This window comes from Schistocerca serialis, chromosome 6, assembly GCF_023864345.2.
Source record: "Schistocerca serialis cubense isolate TAMUIC-IGC-003099 chromosome 6, iqSchSeri2.2, whole genome shotgun sequence".
Lineage (NCBI taxonomy): Eukaryota > Metazoa > Arthropoda > Insecta > Orthoptera > Acrididae > Schistocerca > Schistocerca serialis.
Genome location: NC_064643.1, coordinates 348,122,631 through 348,145,200, shown reverse-complemented (window position 1 = coordinate 348,145,200; position 22,570 = coordinate 348,122,631). Strand labels below are relative to the sequence as shown.

Sequence of the window (22,570 nt, the reverse complement as noted above, 5' to 3'; positions counted from 1 at the left end):
ACTGAGTCCGTAGGGTCATGCGAAAGGTCCAGACGAATCTGTGGCCTAGGTGTACACCATGGAGGTGTATGTGGAGGGGACCTGGATGGGAGGTTGTAAAGGGATGGACTCCAGGTCAGACAGAAGGGATCGCACACGAACCACAGTTGTTAGCCCTACCCTGGGGCGCCGATGCATGAGCTGCACGATGAACTGCCACAGGTGGAAAAAGGAGACAGTAATTCGCATGCTCAGAACTATAAATGTGTGCAATGTAACTGATGAGCAGCTGTGCACGTAGGATCTGCAATGGAGGGACTCCAGCCTCCACCAGGACACTAGTCACCGGACATATCCTAAAAACTCTTGTCGCTAGGCAAACACCACAGTGGTGCACTGGGTCGAGTACACACAACACTGAGGATGCCGCAGAACCATAAACCAGAATCCCATAGTCAAGGCAGGATTGAACGAGGCCTTTGTAGAGCTGTAGCAGAGTAGAGCGATCGGCACCCCAGTTGGTGTCGCTCAGGTAGCAGAAGGCATTGCAGTGCTGCCAGCACTTCCGCTTAAGCTGACGAAGATGAGGTACTCAAGTCAATCGCCGTCAAAATCCAGTCCTAAGAATCGATATGTCTCAACTACAGTGAGTGGACTGTCATGAAGGTAAAGTGCTGGTTCCAGATGAAGGGTACAATGTCGACAGAAATGCATGAGACACAACTTAGCAGCTGAAAACTGGAAGCCGTGGACAAGAGCCCATGACTGTGCCTTGTGGATAGCTTCCTGTAGGCACCGCTCAGCAACCCCAATACTGGTGGAACAGTACGAAATGCAGAAGTCGTCTGCATACAGAGAGGGTGAGACGGATGGCCCTACAGCTGCTGCCACTTAAAATAGTGATACACTCCGTACAGAGACCTGCGGGACCCCATTCTCCTGGATATCGGAGGAACTATGGGAGACACCAACTTCCAACACAGAAAGCAAGGAGCGACAGGAAATTCTGAATAAAAATCAGGAGCGGCCCAGGGAGACACCCGTATAATGTGGCAAGGATATGTTGCCAGGTGGTGTCAAACACTTTGCATAGATCAAAAAAGACGGAAACAAGGTGTTGGCATCTGGAAAAGGCTGTTCAAAAGGCAGACTTGAGGGACACAATATTATCAGTAGTAGAGCGCCCCTAGCGCAAGCCGCCCAGACATGGAGCCAGTAGGCCACGTGACTCCAGGACCCAACCCAACCGTCGACACATCATATGTTCCAGCAGCTTACAAAGAACGTTGAAGAGGCTCATGGGTCGACAGCTATCCACATCAAGTGGGTTTTTGCCAGGTTTGAGCACTGGAAGGATGGTGCTCTCCAGCCATTGCGATGGAAAGACGCCATGACACCAGATCTGTTTGAAGATGACAAGAAGATGGCACTTGTAGTCAGACGAGAGATGTTTAATCATCTGACTGTAGATCAAATTCGGCCCAGGAGCTGTGTCAGGTCAATGCGCAAGTGCACTGAGGAGCTCCCACTCCGTAAATGCGGTGTTATAGGGTTCACTGTGGCATGTAATGCTCTGTAATTGCCTCAGCGAGTACCAGCAACCACCAAGGGACTGTCTTTCACCAGGGGCACCCTAAAGAGTGAGGAATTGGGTTTTCTGCCGCAGAAACAATTGTGGTAGTCACCTGCTCGACCATCATATCGCTGTTACCATGTGGGGCAGAGTCAACGGTGACATCAGAGGTGAAAGTCTCGCAGTCCACCTTGCTTAAAGCCCGTCTAGGCAGGCAGCCAAGGGCCTGCCGCCGGGGCAGTCACAGGAAGATGGTGAACTGGTCACTACCACACAGATCGTCACATGCTCTCCAGTGGATAGATGGGAGAGAAGTCCTGGGCTGCAAATTGACAAATCAATGGCAGAGTAACTACCTCAAGCCACAGTGAAATGTGTGGCAGCCCCAGTATCTAGGAAGCAGAGGTCGAACTGAGACAGTAAAGTTTTGAGATCTTTGCCTCGGCCAGTAAGCACAGTGCTACCCCACAAGTGGTTATGGGTGTTAAAATTTCCCATAAATAGGAAAGGTTTAAGTTGGTTCGTTGGTTTAAAAGAGGGGGGGGAAGGGGGGGGAGGGGAGGGACCAAACTGCATGGTCATCGGTCCCTTATTCCGAATAAAACAAAGCCTCAAGCGTGAGAATCACACATGTGATACATATAACACAGAATGGAAAGAAAGGAAAAGCCACAAGAAAGAAGGAAAGGCAACGAACACAAGAAGGAACAAAAGAGGACAAGAAAACAACAGACACATGCAAGAAACAGTTAGAAGAGAACAAAACAAGAAAGCAGATTACAGTGGTTGGCCAACCACAAAAATAAAAAGGAGAAGCCAGCCAATCTGCAACACATTAAAATCTCCACCCTAGAAGCACTAGGGTGGAAGACACAGAGGGACAAAGGACATGCACTAAAACTCAGATCAAATGATAAAACCCACCCTCACAGATAAAACGTAAAACACAATCAGCTGAAGAGACGGTGTCTGCTAAAATCAATGTTAAAGACTACGGCAACCAAAGATGAAGTTGCAGGGCAGCCAAAGGAGGACAGAGCAGAATAGGGGCCACTGTTAATCGGGCGCCACACCGACACTGAGGTGGGTCTTCACGGCGCAGGAGCTAGCTGTGGGTTGCCCAGGCATGGCCAATGCAGAGCTGACAGAGAACCAGAGTTCCTGCGAAAGGCCCTCATCGAGGACTTCCACACATTCGTGGTCCCTTTAATGGCTCGCAGTTTGTTGTGCATACTGAGATTTTCCAAATCCGTCTCCAAAGCTGAAAAACCTCGCGGCGTAATAACGAACGCAGGCCAGTTGCGGGGAGGCCGATCTCCAGAAGTGGTTTCCGTGTAGCCTGTTTGGACAGTCTGTTGGCAAGTTCTTTTCCTGGGATTCCGATGTGACCAGTGGTCCAGACGAACACCACTGAATGACTGGACCGTTCCAGGGCATAGATGAACTCCTGGATGGATGCTACCAAAGGATGACAAGGGCAGCACTGGTCGATAGCTTTCAGGCTGCTCAAGGAGTCAGTACATAACAGAAAGGACTCCCCAGGGCATGAACGGATATACTGCTGTGCACTAGATATGGCCACCAGCTCTGCAATGAATACACTGAAGCCACCGGGTAAGAAATGCTGTTCAACATGACCACCGTGAACGCAGGCGAAGCCAGCTTGACCATCAGCCATCAAGCCATCAGTGTAAACCCTTCAGAGCCCCAGAACATGTCAAGAATTGAGTGGAAGTGACAGAGGAGAGCCGCAGGGTTAAAGGAGTCCTTAGAACCATGTGAAAGGTCCAGGCGAAGCTTCGGCCTAGGGCTACACCATGGAGGTGTACGTGATCCGATCTCAAGAAGAGGACTCCAGTTCAGACAGAAGCAATTGCACACAAACTGCAATCGTTAGCTCTGACCTGGGCTGTCACTGCGGGAGGTGAACCGCCATGGTTGCGTAAAGAAGACAGTAATTAGGATATCCAGAAGAGTTATGAATGTGTGCAACGTAACTGGTGAGCAGCTGTGCACGTCTGATCTTCACTGGAGGAACTCCAGCCTCCATCAGTATGCTGGTCACAGGACTCATCCTATAAGCTCCAGTCGCTAGTCGAACTCCGATGTGGTGCAATGGGTCGTGCCCCGCTGAACCATAAATCACATTAACATAGTCAAGGCGGGATTGAACAAGGGCTCTGTAGAACTGCAGCTGCATGCAGCGATCTGCACCCCTGATGGTGTTGCTCAGGCAGAAGAGGGCATTGAGATGCTGCTAACATTTCCATTAAAGTTGATGAAGATGAGGAAGCCAAGTCAAACGAGTGTCGAAAACCAGACCTAAGAATCAATGTCTCCATGACAGTGAGTGGATCAGAATTAAGGTAAAGTGCTGGTTCTGGATGAATGGTACAATGCCTATAAAAATGCATGACACACATCTTCACAGCTGAAAACTGGAAGCGATGGGCTAGAGACCATGACTGCGCCTTGTGGATGGCTTCCTGTAGGTGACGCTCAGCAAAACCTGTACTGGTGGAGCAGTACAAAATGTAGAAGTCGTCTGCATATGGAGAAGGTGAGACGGACGGTCCTACAGCTGCTGCTAGACCATTAATTGCTACTAAAAATATACACACACTCAATACAGAGACCTGCGGGACCCTATTCTCCTGGATATGGGCGGAACCATGAGAGGCACGAACTTGGACACGGAAAGTACGGAGCGACAAAAAATTTTGGAGAAAAATCAGAAGCGGGCCTCTGAGACCACACTCCTATAATTTGGCAAGGATATGGTGCCGCCAGGTGGTGTCATATGCTTTCCATAAATAAAAAAAGATGGCATCCAGGTGTTGGCGTCTGGAAAATGCTGTTTGGATGGCAGACTTGAGGGGGACAAGATTATCAGTGGTAGAGTGCCCCCTGGCGAAAGCTGCCCTGACATGGAGCCAGTAGGCCATGTGACTCCAGGGCCCAACCCAATCGCCATCACACCACACGTTCCAGCAGCTTGCAAAGAACGTTGGTGGGGCTGATGGGCCAATAGCTATCCACATCAAGTGGGTTTTTACCGGGTTTAAGCACCACAATGATGCTGCATTCCGGCCGTTACGATGGAAAGATGCCAGATCTGATTGAAGATGATGATGATGAGATGTCACTTGTACTCAGATGCGAGATCTGGCCCAAGAGCTGTGTCATGGCAATGTGCAAGGGCACTGAGGAGCTCCCACTCCGCAAATGGGACGTTATAGGGTTCACTGCGGCATGTAGCAATCGAGACAACTTTCCTTTCCATCCGCCATTCGAGGGTGTGAAAGGCTGGAGGGGCAGTTCTCCAACGCAAAGGTTCGAGCACAGTGCTCAGCAATCGCGTTTGTGTCCCTAGATAAAACACCGTTTATGTGAACACCGGGAACACCTGTTGGGGTCTGGTACCTAAAAACTCGTTTGATCTTTGCTGAGACTTGGGAAGATGACATATCCAATGGTCAACATGTATCTCTCCCAACACTCCTGCTTTCATCTTTTGATAAGCTGGCGAACGCGGTCATGGAGCCGTTTAAAGGCTACGAGATGCTCCAGGGAAGGGTACCGCTGATGTCGCTGTAGAAAGAACCCGCTGACGCTCCTTAATTGCCACAGTGACTTCCGACGACCACCAAGGGACCGCCTTTCGCGGGGGGCACCTGATAGAGTGAGGGATCACGTTTTACACCACAGTAACGATTGTTGTGGTCATCCGCTCAACCAACACATCGATGTTATCGTGGGGGAGAGTCAGCGGTAACTGCAGAGGTGTAATTTTCCCAGCCTACCTTGGTTAAAGCCCATCTGGCAGGTGGTCATGGGCCTGACGCCAGGGCAGTCACAGGAAGATAGGGAAGTGGTCACTATCATACAGATCGTCATGTGCTCTCCAGTGGATAGATGGGAGAAGGCCTGGGCTGCAAATTGACAAATCAATGGCCGAGTAACTACCTCGAGTCACACTGAAATGTGTGGCGGCCCCAGTATTTAAGAGGCAGAGGTGAAACTGAGACAGTAAAGTTTCGACTTCTTTGCCTCGGCCAGTAAGCACAGTGTCACCCCACAAGGGGTTATGGGCATTTAAATCTCCCAAAAGAAGGAAAGGTTTAGGTAGTTCATCAATCAGTGTAGCTAATACATTCAGGGGTACTGCAGCATCTGGAGGAAGACATACATCGCAGAAAGTTATTTCCTGCATCGTCCGTATTCTGACAGCCACAGCTTCAAGAGGGGTATGAAGAAGCACAGGTTCACTACAGAGTGGGTTTAGCACATAAGCGCAAACCCCACCTGACACTCAATTATATTTGCTACGGTTCCTGTAATATCCCTTATAGCTGCAGAGGGCAGGGGTCCACATTGCTGGGAACCAGGTTTCGTGGAGGGCAATGCAGGAAGCAGGTGTAAAGCTTAACATTTGCTGTAGCTCAGCTAGGAGGTGGAAAAAACTGCCGCAATTCCAGTGGAGGATGACATCATCATGAGACTGGGAAGGCGTGGAACATTCAATGAGGCAGTTTACACCTCAGGGTCACCTGCTGCCACCGACTTTTTACTTGAGCAGTCTATATCCATTGTGTCTGATGGTCCAGCGAGATCCAGGTCCTCTGCGGACGCCAGAATCTCCACCCCATCCTCAGACGCAGTGCTTGCAGGTAGCAGTGGTGTGGGTGCCACTGTAAGTTCCTTGTTCTTAGGGGTCTTCTTTTTCGATTTCTCAAACTCTTCCTTGGGTTTCCCTGGCTGGGAGGACTTCACTTAATCAGTTTCCAGGACTGAGGATGAATGTGAAGCCCTATGACCAGGTGTTTTTGGGCTATTCAGCCACTGGTGGCTGTCATCTTTCCCACTAGCAGAAACCTGGGAAGGGAGTGACCCAAGGGACCCCTTCCTAGCGAGAGGACGAGAAGCAGCATTATGCTTCTCTGGTTCAGAAGTGGGGACTGACATACCCGATGGTTGGGGTGGGGGTGGGGGGGGTGTTGTTCCGTAAGTAGGTGATGCGGGAGCAACAGGGAGGGAAGTGCCCCCCCCCCCCCCAACATCAAGTGGGCAGGTGTAGTCTCCCAGTTCTGAGAAGCGACAGGAATTCGAGGAACTGATGGGGCGAGAACTGTTCTCACAGCGGCGGCGTATGAAGTGGTCATACCTACAGGATGTAGGTGCTCAAATTTCCTTAGCCTCAGTGTAGGTCAGTCGGTCCAGCATCTTATATTCCGTGATTTTCCTCTTTTTCTGTAAAATCCTGCAGTCTGGTGAGAAAGGTGAATTATGCTCTCCGCAGTTGACACAGGTGGGAGGCGGGGCGCATGGAGTATTGGGATGTGATGGATGTCCACAGTTTCAACAGGTGGGGATGGAAGTACAGCGGGAAGACTTATGGCCGAACTTCCAGCACTTAAAGCACCGCTTTGGGGGAGGAATATATGGCTTGTAGTCATAGTGGTAGACCATCACCTTGACCTTCTCGGGTAATGTGTCATCCTCGAAGGCCAAGATTAAGGCACCGGTGGCAACCTGGTTATCCCTCAGACCACGATGGACACACCAGACAAAATGAACATCTCTAAATTGGCACGCAGCTCGTCGTCAGATTGCAAAAGAAGGTCCCTGTGGAATATAATACCCTGGACAATATTTAAGCTCTTATGAGGTGTGATGGTAACAGTAACATCCCCGAACTTCCCACAAGCAAGTAATGCCCGTGACTGGGCAGAGGATGCTGTTCTTATCAAAATTAACCCAGAGCGCATTTTGGACAAGCCCTCCACCTCCCCAAACTAACACTCAAAATGCTCCACAACAAACTGAGGCATCATGCACATGAAAGATTCCCCATCAACTCTCATACGTACGAGATACTGCAGCAAATAAACTTCACTGCCATCCTTAGCCTGGCGTTCCTTCCATGGTGGGGCCAGGGAGGGGAACGACTTGGGGTAGTATTTCTTAGCATTAAAGTTAGACTTTGCCTGCTTAGAGACTGCTGGCAGCAGACCACCAGCAAGACATGACGTACTACACGTCATGGCGTATCATCCACCCTCATGCCACCCACTCCGACCGGGGCCCTCCTCATGGGCACCATCCAGCTGCTGCAAAGGCCACCTGGCAGGATGGCCATTGCCAGGAGTCCCGATGCGCCAGGATAACGGGCATCTACTCCTTGGCATACATGGGGAGTTAACGGCACAGGCATCATCAGACTGACTGTGTCTTCTGGACATTGCAATGTCAAGGGTTTTACTGCAAAGAACAAAAAAGTGTCATGTACTTAAACTTGCCACTCGCTATGAGAACAGTGGTATATGGACCTGGTATTCCCACAACTAAGCCACCTGCAGACAGTAGTGAACCTATTTTAGATACAGCCAATAACAGTTATTCATTATTACCGCTTGTGTCTGATAAGTTTGTTCCTGAAGCATCACATGTGCCACAACAATTATTACAAGTCAAGCTAAATGGCACAGTAAGGTATCTAAAAGCTTTCGAAGGATACAGCTGAATTGTTAGGTTCCAGGCTGAAATGTTAGTATCTTTCTACAGGAATAGAAAAAAAATCTCTTTCAGTACTTCAGTGACCACGGAAATCTAGTTTGCTGTAATAACATTCCAGACTTAATAAACAAACTGGGTTCTATTAAAAATTTTCCAAGTGAGTGGAGGCCATTTATCAATTCTAATAAAAGAAGTCTTACAAGTGCACTGATACACTATGGTAATGCTCTGTCTACAGTTACAGTAGCACACTCAGTGCAGCTGAAGGAGAATTATGAAAGTTTGAAGTAGGTTTTGAAGAAAGTCAAATATATTGATCGCCAGTGGATATTGTTTTAACATTCGAAAGTAATCTGTATGATATTTGGCCCATAACAGGGATTCATGAATTAGCCACATTATTTGTGCAAGCGGGTAGTGCGGCAAGAGAAACACACTGTAAACAAAGATGATGTCCCCAAAGACGAAGTTAAACACCCAGTAGTAAGAAGGTAATAAGCAATAGCCTAGTCGATCCAAAAGAGATTCTTCTGCCACCTCTTATGTAAAACTTTGTGCAAGAAAACATTTCGTGAAAGCTCTTCACCTAGATGGTAAATGTTTTTTTAAAAATCTCAGGACAGTTATCCTGCTCTGTCCGAAGCTAAAATTAAAGATGTCCTCTTTGATGGTCCTCAAATCACAGCTCTTGCTAAAGACAGAAAATATGATGCTAAATGTCTTCCAAACAGGAAAATGCTTGAAACACATTTAAAGAAGTTATGGACAATTTTAAAGGTAACAATAAACATCCTATGTCAAAATTGTGGAAAACACAAGTTGAAAACACTGTGGCACAACATTCAGATTTTTTTTTTAATTACTATTTCCTGACAACCACCAGACAGTCAGTGAGGAACAGGGTGAGTGTTTCCACAAGGATATTCGAAAAATGGGGAGGATACCAAGGGCGATGGAATACTTCAATGATTGCAGATAACTGCTGGATGCTGTGTACAGATACGATGGAAAAGCACATGGTAAAATCCAAAATACAAATACTTCATACCAAATGAACAAGATTTTGCTGATGTGCTCTTTATGAAGTGAACAGACTTGAAATTTGGTCATTAGAAAACTGTATTTTCATCTGTAACTCTTATTTAGGTTTTTTAAAGATAATGTGTGAGAATTTCATTCTTGATTTGTCGAAAACCCTAATGTGATGGAGAAAAGCTAGTTTTTTTTTATCAGCAGTACTGAGTTATTAAGATTCACCTTTCAAATGTAAAAAAGCTCTCAATAAGTTTTAATTTGTAGACGTGTGTTATCCGTGCACAGCATTAATCCCTGGTCCTAATAGTTTAGACACAATGATGATCTCTATAAAACTTCCTTCGAGTGATTAACTGCTGTTAATTATGAACATCCTCAGCGTAAGAATAATGAATCACTTAACAAAGAAAACGTAATAATAATGTTTTTGTTACATGGAACGATAGCATGTAATTAAGAATGAGAAAGAAACTCGGTGTAAACTTAACAAACGAGTGTGTAATTTGTTGGGCGCTGGGTTCGGTGCTTTTCTAAGTAGGCGGTGGACGTCAAATGGAACGCCTTGAACTACAGCAGATCACGCGACGAAGTGAGCTGGCGCAATTCAGAGGCACGTGCAGCTGGCTGAATGAAAGCGAAGTACAAGCCAAGCCAGCAGAAAGCTGTGATGTAACGCGCTGTGTGTGCTTGCGGGAACGCGATTTCAGTTTCTATAGTGACTCACCAGCCTTTGCACAGTCTCGTCGAACGAGCCTATCTTGCAGCACGGGTAGGTTGTAAACACAGCAACTATTATCTAAGATGGATAGCTTACAAAGCCCATTCATTCACTCACTCACTCACAAACTTATTTTCTATCTTCGTGCATTTGTTGCCGTTTGAGTATAACGAATTTCTGACTAAAGATCTAGCAGTACAAATCATACATTTTACACCAGTTTTAATTTGTCAAAAAATAAGTAAGACGCGTGCTCACCTGTGGGTCTTTTTTCATCTGCAACGTTATTTCGTTCCAAAGGAACACTAAAGTTATTTTATTCAATTTAATCCCTTTGTAAAATAGATCGAGAATCGTACAACCGTATAGTCAAGACAGACAAAAGACGCCTCATGAAAATGAACGCGGAAAAATTTTTCGAACGCTATAGAGTTTTTGTCTTTCCCCGTTCTCAGAGGCAGATATAAGTAGAAGTGAGGAAGAGGACATCACGGTGAAGGGGAATGGAGGGAAAAAAAACCTGACCCCTTGTGTCTCTCCAGTAAATACATTTTCAATTGGTTGACAAAACAACAACCCGAATTAAACAACCAGAATTATGTGACTTTAAACGATCATAAATACTTAAGGCTGATTAGTGAAGTACTTATAAGCCCCACGCTGAAACGTCTACTGCAAAAATGAATACATTTATAATAATTGAAACAGTCACTTCACTGCTAAACGAAACTCCATTCAGCTGTTCCCAGTTAAAAGGCCACTGTTTTATCAACGAACGACCACGTGAAAGAACCATTGTCTTATCGACGGCTGTCACGAATCATAAACACATCGCAAAACAAAGCTTGCCGTACGACGCGCCTGATAACGGAAAACTGTCTTTAGAGCTATAACGTGCAGCTGTGGTGGTACTGTTCGTGAGATAAGACCGATACACGCTGCGTCACGAAATTAAAAACCATGCAGAACGAAAATAGGGCGGACGGAAGGGCGCGCGATTCTTAATCGCGGCAGGCCCACATTTTTTTTATTGGGGGGGGGGGGGGGGGAGATATCCGCCATGGCGGAACGGTTGGCGTATATTAACATTCTTAGTTATTTTGCACCTCCAGTCACTCCTCCCACTTACACCCGATTTTCGTTCTCAGAAATGAGGCAACAGCGCCAAAGCTGACAAGAACTCTTACTAATTGAACGCTGTTTTCATTGCACGCAACCCTTGCTCAAAAGACAGTCAGCGTCCTCTGGGTGATCCAGAACTATCAGGCGGATGAAGGATATTACATCACTCGATTTTATATTTAAAGGTGGCCATCTGCAAAAAAGAAAAACAAACTACGAGCATACCACCTCTCAAGGCTTTAGTGGAGTTATACCCAGACTTCACTGGCAATTATCCTATTTTACCAAACTGATCGAGTTAGAGTTGAAAGGATCCGCTCATCTGTAACAGCTACTTAGGAAGATTAGAGCTAAACGTCCCGTCCGTCAACAATTTGGTCATTACAAATGCAGCCTTCAGACATTTAGGGAAACCACGTTAAACTCAAAGATGGCTGGATGGGTATTTCAACCTTGCATTCCCTACAGCGAATTCACTTCCTCTACCACTGTGCCACTTCCCTCGACAACAGAGAAAAAACTAAGCATTTAACAGAACTCGATATTTGGAAACTGATTACCTGCCCCCCCCCCCCCCCCCCCGCAAAAAAGGATGATTCTTCCCGCCTATAAAATCGAGGCATCCACCACACCAGCACCTATACAACAAATTCTAGCAATCTGGTTTAGGGTAACTATTTTATAGCCCGCCAATAATTTTTATCGAGACTATCGAACTGTAATAGATATAAGACGTTTCAAGCACGAAAAAGTCTGCGACGTAATTCACTGTTTCTGTTATTGAATTCTTATCAAAAGAAAGTACGAAGTTAACACTTCAAACACAAACTACATGCATCCTCAATTCGCACGACCTCTGCTTACTCCCACCTACGAGCATTTCTCTACCTACCGTCTACACACTACAGAGCGGGGAAGGTCATGAAAATCAGAAATACGGACTACAGTTCCGATCCGTAAACAGTTTCAACCACTCACAGTAGACGTACGCCTGATCAATGACTTCTGCGCTGTTAATTGAAGATAAGGGTCACAAAACTAGGAAACTGTAACTAGATGCAACTGCATTTAGTGAACGATGCAAGGTAAGGATTCGTGGCAACGTGAAATAGCTACAGCGTGTGAGAAACTATTGAGGATATCAACTTACCTCTTCCACCAGAATACAGTAATGAGCCTAATGACTTTCCGCACTCTTTAGCTGTGTTAGCGATAGGCCTAAAGTAGCCAAACTGAAGAACAACTTTAACTGTTCCCGCCTGGGAGAACATCATCGCTTAACTGCTGAAGCCATTACTACACGACCGCAAATGAATGCCTCCTTCACGCAGCGTTAGGTGCCGAATGCAAACTAGAACCACTTACGGGGCAGACCCCAAACATTTCCGCCACTTCCATTCAGTTTCGTTGAGGGTAGAAAGGGCAGCAGCTTACCGCAACGGAGCTACTTGTAAATACATGTATTCAGCAGGGCAGATAATACCTGCCACTTTGACACTTCGGCGGAAGACAAGAAAGTAAAGAACAAATTTTTCTGTTCATTACAATATGCATTGTATCCAGCCCTGACATGAGAGCAACAAATAGGCGGGAAACAGCTTGCTGAGAACAGACGCAAACACTGTCAACTGACATCAATGAAATGATTTTTAATGTTTCAACTTGCAAGAAAAATTTTGTGACTGTACGACGATTTCAATGTGCCAATAGGGTTCGTCGGTTCAGGGTCGTTAGCTGTATATCAACACGAAACTGCCAATACCATTTCTTCAAAGTATTTTCATGCTGACTTCCTTCATAGCCCCTCCTCCCTCTCTTGTTGGTACAAATTGCCAACCTAAATACTTCTAACGCCAATGTGCCTTCTCATTAAATGGCTTGACCAATTATATTTTCTCTCCAGAAAGACGATAACAACAATCGCGACCCATCTTCCGTAGAATAAAACAAAAAATGTCACGTGATAAGTGCTAGCAGGTGTGGTCAGCTGCGTACATGATTCTTGGTCAAAACACAAAAGTTATCATTCCGTAAATTTGTCGGTGGTGTCTGCAGTAATCCCAGAGAACAGTCGATTTATGACTTCTGCAGGTCGCACTTTCAGTATGACAAGTCGGGAGGCATCAAACCGTGCTGGTCAGACAATAACTAGCACACACCACCATGCTGAGAAAATAATGAAAATCAGTCCTTCACTTCATAGTATCTTATTTATCGTGGCTTAGGCCAATGAGATGCTCTCACAAAAATGAAAAAAAAAATCACTGGAACCACCAAGTCTATTTCGTTGAATGGGCGATTTAATAATCCGTAGTAAGTTTCTACGTTCTTGTATTGGGCCTACTGCCGGCTCCGGCGCATCTATTCCTCGTTCTTACTGCTGCTTCTTCCCTCTGGTAAAGTATGCAAGAGGAAAAACTTGGGCAAGCAAAGTTCGTGAAGCGTGCTCGTACTGCAATTTTCTATACTGATCAATTTTATCATTCTCGGCCCTGAACTAGTTACGTGTACATAAATCTTTCTTTTGTAAAAATTGTCACTGTTCTAATAATCACATCTACAGTTGCGTGTTTCCTATTCGTTGGCGTTGATAATATACGCGTGACTTGAAGCTGAAATGTTACGCAATAATGACAGGAAAATTTTTCGGCTAACAACAACGTCATGCGGAAAACGTGACACTTTTCCCTCTCTCTCTTAGAGCGCCAAGCGGAGTGCTGACGCTAAGCTTCAAGGTCACTTCGCTCTTGACGTGGCTCATGATGAAAACTGCGAAACGTGGCGGGAATCGCAAGAGATCGGCGTTGCTCAAGGAAGTCGCTTTCATTAACAGATTTTCCATCTGAATTTCTGCTGACACTAACCAGAACAATTGGAACGCCACTTCTGTCGAAACACAGTCAAATGAAATCAACGTTCCAGCTGTCAGTATTTTCCTACTTCATCTACGAGGCACGTTCAGAAAGTGTAGTGTAATATGACCATAGCGGGTTGCGGTATTTTGTTTTATAAGGACTGGCAACACCAAGTGGTTGAGAGGGATCCCCTGACCGCAACGAGTATCGCAGGACACCGTAGCACGTAAACACACGTTGTAGTGCCCAGTTGCATAAAGATGTCGGTACGAAATCCTGCCACGTGCGAACCACGTGTTATGCTCCGCTTCCTACTCACGGAAGGAATAAACCAACCGACCAAGTGCTATCCTCCGCTTCCTAATCGCGGAAGGAATAAACCAACCGAACCTCCCAGTCTGACTGATGACTTGGAGCAAGAAATCGAGGAAACTGTTCGTGATGACCGCCGACTGGAAGTGGATGAAATTTCTACGATGTTCCGGTTCCCACAACTCTCCGTAACTATCTTTGACGAGACACTCACAGAAACACTGGAATACCGGGAACAGTGCGCAAGATGGATCCCAAAACAGCTGACAGAGCAACACAAGAAAAATCTGGTCAGTAGCGCCCATCAGTTTCTTGGGCGACTTGAACTGGAAGGTGAGGATTTTCTGAGCTCTATTGGGACAGAAGATGAAACGTGGGTGGCTTATTACACGCCTGAGACAAAAAGACAAGTCATCACAGTGGCGTCACATCAATTTCTCATCTATCAAAAAACTGACAACCACAATTTCGAGCAACAAAATCATGGTCTCAGCGTTTTGGCAGAATTTCAGCATCAGGGGGCGACCATCAATGCAGATATTCTGAGACCCTAAAAAAGACTCAAAAGGAAAATTTAAAACAAAAGGCGGGAATGGTGGCGAGAGGCATGTGGTTGTTGCACGACAACGCCTTTCCTCAAGACAGCCTTAGCCACCAAGGCGCTCCTGAAGTCATTTGGTTGGGATGTTTTGAATCTCCCCCCCCCCCACCCCCGATTCCCATGACTTGGCGCCCTCAGATCATCTTTTTCACCTCCTTGAAATCACATGAGTTGAATTAAATTTTCAATTGACGAGAAAGCACAGAACGAGGTTCTGAGATGGGGGAAGGAGCTGGCGGGAGATTTCTTCGACGAGGGAATTTATAAGCTTGTGCTACGGCTCGCGACGTGCACTGAAAGGGGTGCCGATTATGCGAAAAAAAGTCAACAAGAGTATCAACAATACCCTGCAATTCTTTTCAAATATACTTCTTCTAAAAGATCCAAAAAAGTCTAGCAAACTTACTTTCTGAACATGCCTCGTAGCATCAAAGATTAACTGAAGTACAGCGGGTATTCAGAGAGAGAGAGAGAGAGAGAGAGAGAGAGAGAGAGAGTGAGAGTGAGAGTGTGTGTGTGTGTGTAAAATCATGTATTAATTAGCTTATAACAATGTCTCTGAGATAGAGAAAATATCGTTCGAATGGCAGATACTATAAATTTCGATCGTCCGGGGCTGCAACCAGTCACCTCCTTGGCTTCCAAGACGTTCACATGGGCCAGGAAACGCAGGTGTTCCCAACGGGCGGCAGCTGCTGCATGTGGCTTTGTCTCTAGAGCAAGTGTGCTGGCTAACACTGCATTGTGCCTCGCGCTCAGACCGTCTAAGCGTCGCAATAGTCGGCTAGAGGGGGGAAGGAACTGGTCTCCCTGTCTCCATGCCATATCAGTCACCTTCAAAGCAGAAGGTGTATTATCCTTCCAAGAACTACAGACGTGTCTTGCTATTGACATTCAAAAAAGGCCGATATTCGGCGAAGATGTCGCAGCTTGAAGATAGGGAAGGGGCAAAAAGTTGAAGTAGGTGAGTAGATTTACTGTCTGAAATGTACAGAGTGTGAATGACACGAACAAGGGCTTCTTATGAGCCACTCAAAAATAATTGAACTTTATGTAAGATGGGGAAACTGTTCAAAGTGCTGTAGACAAGAAAATGGGAATTTAATGACAAACATTAATGGAATGAAACCAAAAAGCAAAGTAACTTAAATACAATGTGCAAACTACTGTCCAAATCCATCTTCCACAACATAAAATAAAGATATCTGAAAAATCCTCACACCAACACATTTGCATTATAATCAAGCTAGCTGTCAACCTGTGTCACCTCATTAACAATAGATGCTGTCTTCTCTGGCCCTGAACGACCTGAAAAATATTGAGAGAAAACATCACTCCACATTGCTTAGGTACATTTGTAGAATACCTCCAATTACATACCAACCAATTAACTCGATACACTCTTCACAACTGCAGTGTGCTCGAAAATATCATTCGCTGTCACAATGATGTTCAAGGACACGTGAGTATTGTTCTCCCGGCAAATCTAACATGTTGCCAGTGCCAGTTTGGGTGAACCATGGGTGAGCAACACCACCACTGTTTTCCAACTGTGATACGGGCAGTATCCCAATACCTGTACCAGAACATACCTTTAAGCTAACGTGATTAATGTTTCAACAGTCTCTCATTGTGTGTAACTACATCTGCTTCTACCTCAGCCAGCTGAACTGAATACAGCAAAAACTGTATGCTAGGAAACAATTCCTACTCCTGTAACACCCCAAATCAAAGAATAAAATTTACAGAAGGTGGACATATTTAAAAATATTCCTTACTGTCAAAAAACATAAAATAGTTGCTCTTCTTATGATAGAATACAACAGTAACACCGGGGAATAACAGTGGCCACAGTAAGTGATCTGCAATATTGAAACACTTATGATATATTAAATAATGAGTATTTCCATACATTTCTGATAATACTGGTGAAATCAGATAGAGGTTGCATTCAGTGGCATGGTCATGTACTGCGAGTATTATTCCCTAGTGTTCCTACATATAACCTGCAAATCAATGACAGGAGAACCCATGCACAACCTAAGGCAAGCTCACTGGATGTTGATAACAAGGATATGAAAGGTTTTGGCCGGTCCTGAAAAGACACGAGATATCCAAAAAGTTATGTCAGATAAAAATATGCAGTCCCAGCAGAATCTGGAAAATATTTGGATGAAGAGGAACAAACAGGTAATACTGACTGACTGTGTCTGTCTGTCTGTCGAGTAAGAGTGAGTACCTGAACTGACAACATAGACGCATGCTGATACGGAGAGTGGAGAAAGGCTGGAAGGATGGAATGAGAGAGTGTAATAGGAAAGACTGGTGTAAGCGCACACATACTCACACAAAGATCACACATTTTTTTTTATCATTTTCATTTTAATTAAAATCCATAGATAATGTTTGTAAATAATTATTGTCAAATCTGTGAAAAAGAAACTAGGAGCAAAAAAAAGATAAATCTGTTAACATCTATTAAACTGAGTGTTAACATGTCAAAGTATTTGTATAGAGTATAGTCTTGTCAGTGTGAAAACATACAGATTGATAAGAACATTTTGGAAGAAGTACGTGTATTTAGATATCAGTAGGTAGTGAACAATGCCAATGATGAGAAACATGACATGGAAGAAAGGATCAAAGCAGTATCCTGCACCTCATATTCTTTCGACAAATTATTGTAACCCAACTTTTTTTTCCAAGACTAAGGACATATAAAACAATAATCAGGCCACTGTTACTAATGGGGAAGAATAGATATAGGCCCTACCAGAAAAAAGATTCAGATTTTTGAAAGTAAAATCCTGTGGAAGGTGTTCGCACCAGTTTGTGAGGGAGCAGAATGGTGGAGAATAGAGAACAGGAATATATATAATGAATTACATGTTGTTGCAGAACCCAAGACAAGGAAACTAAGATGCTTTAGCTACTTCTATAAAAAAAAAAAAAAGAAAAGGAATCAAGACAGAGAGAAGTGTCTGAAGAAACCTGAAGGATGAAGACCTTCAGCCTTATTGAAAACAAGATGGTGAGACTAAATGGCCCAGGATCTTCAGAAGATTCCAAAGAGAGAGCACTGTGGATGAGATTACTTGACAACATCAAAAGATGATTGCAGTTTGTGAGGGCCAGGAGGGTAATTGTAAATAGCCTTGTATGAAAGTGAAATGTGAATAAGCAGCTCAAATAATAAGAAGTGCTACAAAAGACTGTTGAAAATGAGATAGTGTAGATCGGATACCTCATGGAGTGGTGCTGAATCAAACAGGGGAAAAAATAAGTGTAAGCCACAACTTGACTAAATGAAAAGATTGGTTGGCAGTTCACATCCTGGGGCACCAAGGAATCATCAGTTTAGTAATGTAGGGAAGTGCGTGCGTGTGAGGGAGAGTGGGGAGGGAGGGGTGTAGAGGGAGTCCTAGGTGTAAATACAGCAAGCAGTTTCCACTGGATGTAGTTTGCAGCAGATATGAAGAGGCTTGTACAGGATAGAGTCTTGGGGAGAGCTGCATCAAACCTGTCTTTGGACTGAAGACAACAGAGAGAGAGAGAGAGAGAGAGAGAGAGAGAGAGAGTGTGTGTGTGTGTGTGTGTGTGTGTGTGTGTGTGTGTGTGTGTGTTTGGAACTTACAGGCACTCAATGGCAAGGTTATCAGCAGTCTGAAGACAACAGTCACATACCTGAATTGAGTTACACTGTTTGTACTGATATCTACTGAATACACAGAAAAGATAAAAACATGTCTTGAAAAATAAAAGAATGTGCTAAAATGTGACACTGAAAACAAAAAATACTCTTATGGCATTTTTTATCTTTCTCCATGCATGTAGGTCAGGATGATGGAATTACTCAAGTGCTCCGTGTAAAGATTTTAATTAAAATAATGAGCAGGGCACATTACTGAATACTTACTAAAACATGACAGACTGGGGGGACTAAAAGGTAGAAAGTCTCTAGTAATGATGCATTCATGAACCGACAAAGTTAGGTGGGTGACAGAATTATAATAGGGACAGTGACATAAGGACAGATGTATATAAAATTAACATGGACAATGGAATTACTGTCTTAGTGTAATGGCATGATCCATAATTGGAAGATAACTTTACCAATGTGATCCAATCAAATAAAATATAAGAACAAAAATATTAGCAGAAACAGAACAGATGCTGTAATAAGCTGAATCAAAATAAACTGACGAATAACAATATTTAGTATCAGTGTAGGGACAAGCAAATTTATTCCTAATTATTTATAAAAATATCACCAAAAGTAAGGCAAACCCTAGGTTGAAACATATTTTTGAATATGTTAGTGAAACAATAACATTATTAGCATGTTCTATCATATTAAATAACGGAATCTGTTTGTACACCACTGAATTTTACCACAGTAATTTCACAATTATATTGTTCCCCAGAGTGATAGACAATAAAAAAAATGCTGAAACAAGTGGAAGAAAATTCATAGGTCACACATGAACACATGCCATCCAAAATACGAGTAACATTCAGATGAAATTCTTATTTTGCACAAAAATGAAGTAAAGTTTTGGATTATTACAACTGATTTTGTACAATAATCAGATGGGGTGGTTTGTGCTGATGAGAATGTTGATCAGTAAGACACACAAGGGTATGCCGGTATGTCACAAAGTTTATAAAAATTTTTCTGGGATCTCAGAGCCAGTAATACATGCAAATGTAACTTTCACAGCTTTGGGTTAGTTAACTGTAGTACAAAAGCAGTTTCTCAGCACCACTAAGTATTTCAACACTATTACAGGGCAGCAGCTGGCGAGATAGAGGCATAACGATACCATCTGATCAAGAGCAAAATATTATTGCCTGCCATGCTTCAAATGTTTACTAGGTACAGCACTGACAACAAGAAAGAATGTAAGAAATATTCACAGAATAACAGGTTAGTTTACTTCCTCAACAGGCTGATTTCAGCAAAACTTATGACACCTTAAAAATTATATTCACACTGACTAAAATAAACTATATCTCTCCCTCTACCTTCCCCTAGCCCCAACACACACACACACACACACACACACACACACACACACACACACCTATATTATGCATTTTGTAATTGCAATGACAAACACTTCACTACTCAAAAGAAATATCAAAGAAAAGAATGCGTCATGGTTGCTCCTGTATAGAATGTTATTTTTTGGTCTTACCAAAGTGTTTCAATTGATCTGCAACAAGAATATCAAGCTAAGCACACAATTTTTTGAACATGTAATTTTATGACCACCTAACAGTTTGCTTACTTTTAATGCAAGCAGCTTATGAGCACCATTACTGCCATGGAGAATACAATCTTACAGATCGGGCGTACTCTTTTTAATTTCACACAACTTTTATCTTCTATCATACTAAACTCAACAACATACATATGTAATATTGTCCTATAAAAGTATGACTATTGACATGTATGGCTTCATTGTGTTTTCATGCAAGTCAAATATCTCCACCACTACACACACACACACACACACACACACACACACACACACACACACACAATTAAAATCCAATATTTCCATGCTATACACAAAGCACAGTGGAAGAATGGTTAATGCACTGACTAAACTTTCATTCAATAGGACAAGAGCCAAATTCCTGTCCCATCATTCCATATTTAGATTTCCGGCAGTTTTCTCCACAGTTTAGAGATAGTATCAGAACAGTTAATTGAAAAGCACAATGTCATTTTCCTTTTACGATCCGAGCAAATACTGCCAAAATTATCCTTTGCTAATTTCAGGCTTTCAGCCAGGATAAACACATTGATTATTAAGATCAAGGTTTATCCATTTAAAAATTCATTGCTGTGGAGCAGACGCAGTAACCACTGGAAGTGAGTGAGCCACAAACAACATTTATCAGACTTGTAACATACTACTGTGTATCACAAACCTGGCATGTCATTATTTTGGCAAAGTACACCACTTAAAGAAACAAAATAGTAAAAGTATGTCGTCTCCATTTCTGTACTAGAAAGTGAACCTCACTATATCATACTATTATTAATTATGCAGATGGTGGGATGAGTGTTGTTAATACAAGTACAGCATGTTCATCACAACTTCTGAAGAAATGGCACAGCACATCCACAATCAGTAAACAATTACTTAGTATATTAAGTGCTTCATCTCAACAAAAATATTTTAGCGAATTATTTGCTAACACTGATCAGCTTCTGTAATTATCTTCCATCATTTCATACATCAACACAGGCTAAAAGCAAAAATCATCGATGAGCCTCCACTGAAAGCAGTAAAAGCCACAAGAACTAAATTTTTGTGAACCAATGCTACTGCCTGACCATGGTTCTGACTAATTGCTCTGATTTCTCACAAAGAAAGTCTGGTTGAGATAATGTCACACTGGTTACCTACCAGTGACTGCCCTGTCCTTTCTAACTTTATCATCTGTCAAATTTTCAGTTTTGGAAAACCACACTTTATCAAGATTGTTTTTTGGTTCCATCGTTTAATGAAACCTGAGTACATAAGAATATACTGCTTCCTTTATACAACAGAATCGTAGACGATCAAACCAAGTAATTCTGAGTAAGCTATGTCTCTCGGCTGGTTGCAAATAAATAAAAAATTAATATTAATCCCTGTTACGTATGACGACACAGCATAGCAGATTTCGATGCTGATGAAATATAAGATACTGAACGGGCAGTTCTCCATGAGTAACAGATTTCTTCTGAATATTATAAGACGCTAGAGTTTCAATCATCCATTTTCCGTGACGCCACGAAAAACAAGCTACACACATTGTTTTGGGAGAAAAGAGGCAGCTGTAATTAAAAATGATCAAAATGTTAACCAAATGGAAATAATTTGTTGCTAAAGATTTTGATAAACACACGTGCCGTAAGTTTTTTTATTTGATAAATATTCACCTATAAAAAATTTCAACCTCTTAATTTTCTACGAAAACATGACAATTTAATCAGTTCCTAGAACCAACTACATTTGTAAGGAACACAAGGACCAGAAATAATTATAGTATTAACCTCTCCCCCTCCGCTAATTTGTTTTCAATATGTAGTTTCAGCTGACAGAAAGAAAACACACAAAGAACGTCTATTCGGGGCACGGAATATACTGCTCAAACAGTTCGAAACTCGTTGACGTATCATTCAGTGTCACACAGAAATTAATATTTGTTCTTGTGCACTCTTTCAACAATGTTATCAAAAAGCAAATAATGTGGGAAACAAACATCTGCCATGCATCACTCCAGTCTACACGAAGCCGTCACGGTAGAGTTGACTTAACAAAGCTTACCTCATTGTGTAACGACGCTGCTCCTGTTACGTACGTAGCATCTCACAGTAGGCATTAACATATGCACAGAGAATACACAAATATTCTGCTACAAAACAGTGACGGTATCTACATTGACACAGCTTCTCTCTTGCAGTGCCTCACGCTGACACCGCAAGATGGCGAAGCCGGGATTGTTTTGGCGCCGACAAATGTCAGGAGGGACGCTATTGGACGGAGCCTGAGTTCACTCCCAGGGCCTACTCTTACCATATGGCTATATTTACAGCTCTCCTACGTAGATGCAGTTCCACGCCATACAGGTTGACAACAGAGGAGGAGACTGGAGCAATGATTGTGAACAGGAGAATAGCACTCCAAAACGCATATAATGAGTTTAAGCTCAGCGTAAATTGGCAGAGAACACTTTCACAATGAACTACGTTATTGGTAGAGCCAATTAGGTAATGCCAGCCGATAAGAAATATTTCAGAAATATATGAGCACATATTCCAAACTATTGAACTCATCCCTGAAACAAACAGATTTTAT

At 43.4% G+C, this 22,570-nt stretch overlaps 1 protein-coding gene across 2 annotated transcripts in view; it reads right to left on the bottom strand.

Moving 5' to 3' along the window:
* LOC126483794 (myb-related protein B) overlaps positions 1 to 22,224 on the bottom strand; it is a 212,163-nt gene extending 189,939 nt beyond the window's left edge. Inside the window, exon 1 of one of the 2 annotated variants that reach the window (XM_050106968.1) lies at positions 22,040 to 22,224. In XM_050106968.1, coding sequence (XP_049962925.1) covers positions 22,040 to 22,044 — 5 coding nt within the window. In that variant the 5' untranslated portion in view covers positions 22,045 to 22,224. The remainder of the gene's footprint in view (positions 1 to 22,039) is intronic. The other variant, XM_050106969.1, reaches the window with a different exon arrangement.
* Positions 22,225 to 22,570: the final 346 nt, after the last annotated feature.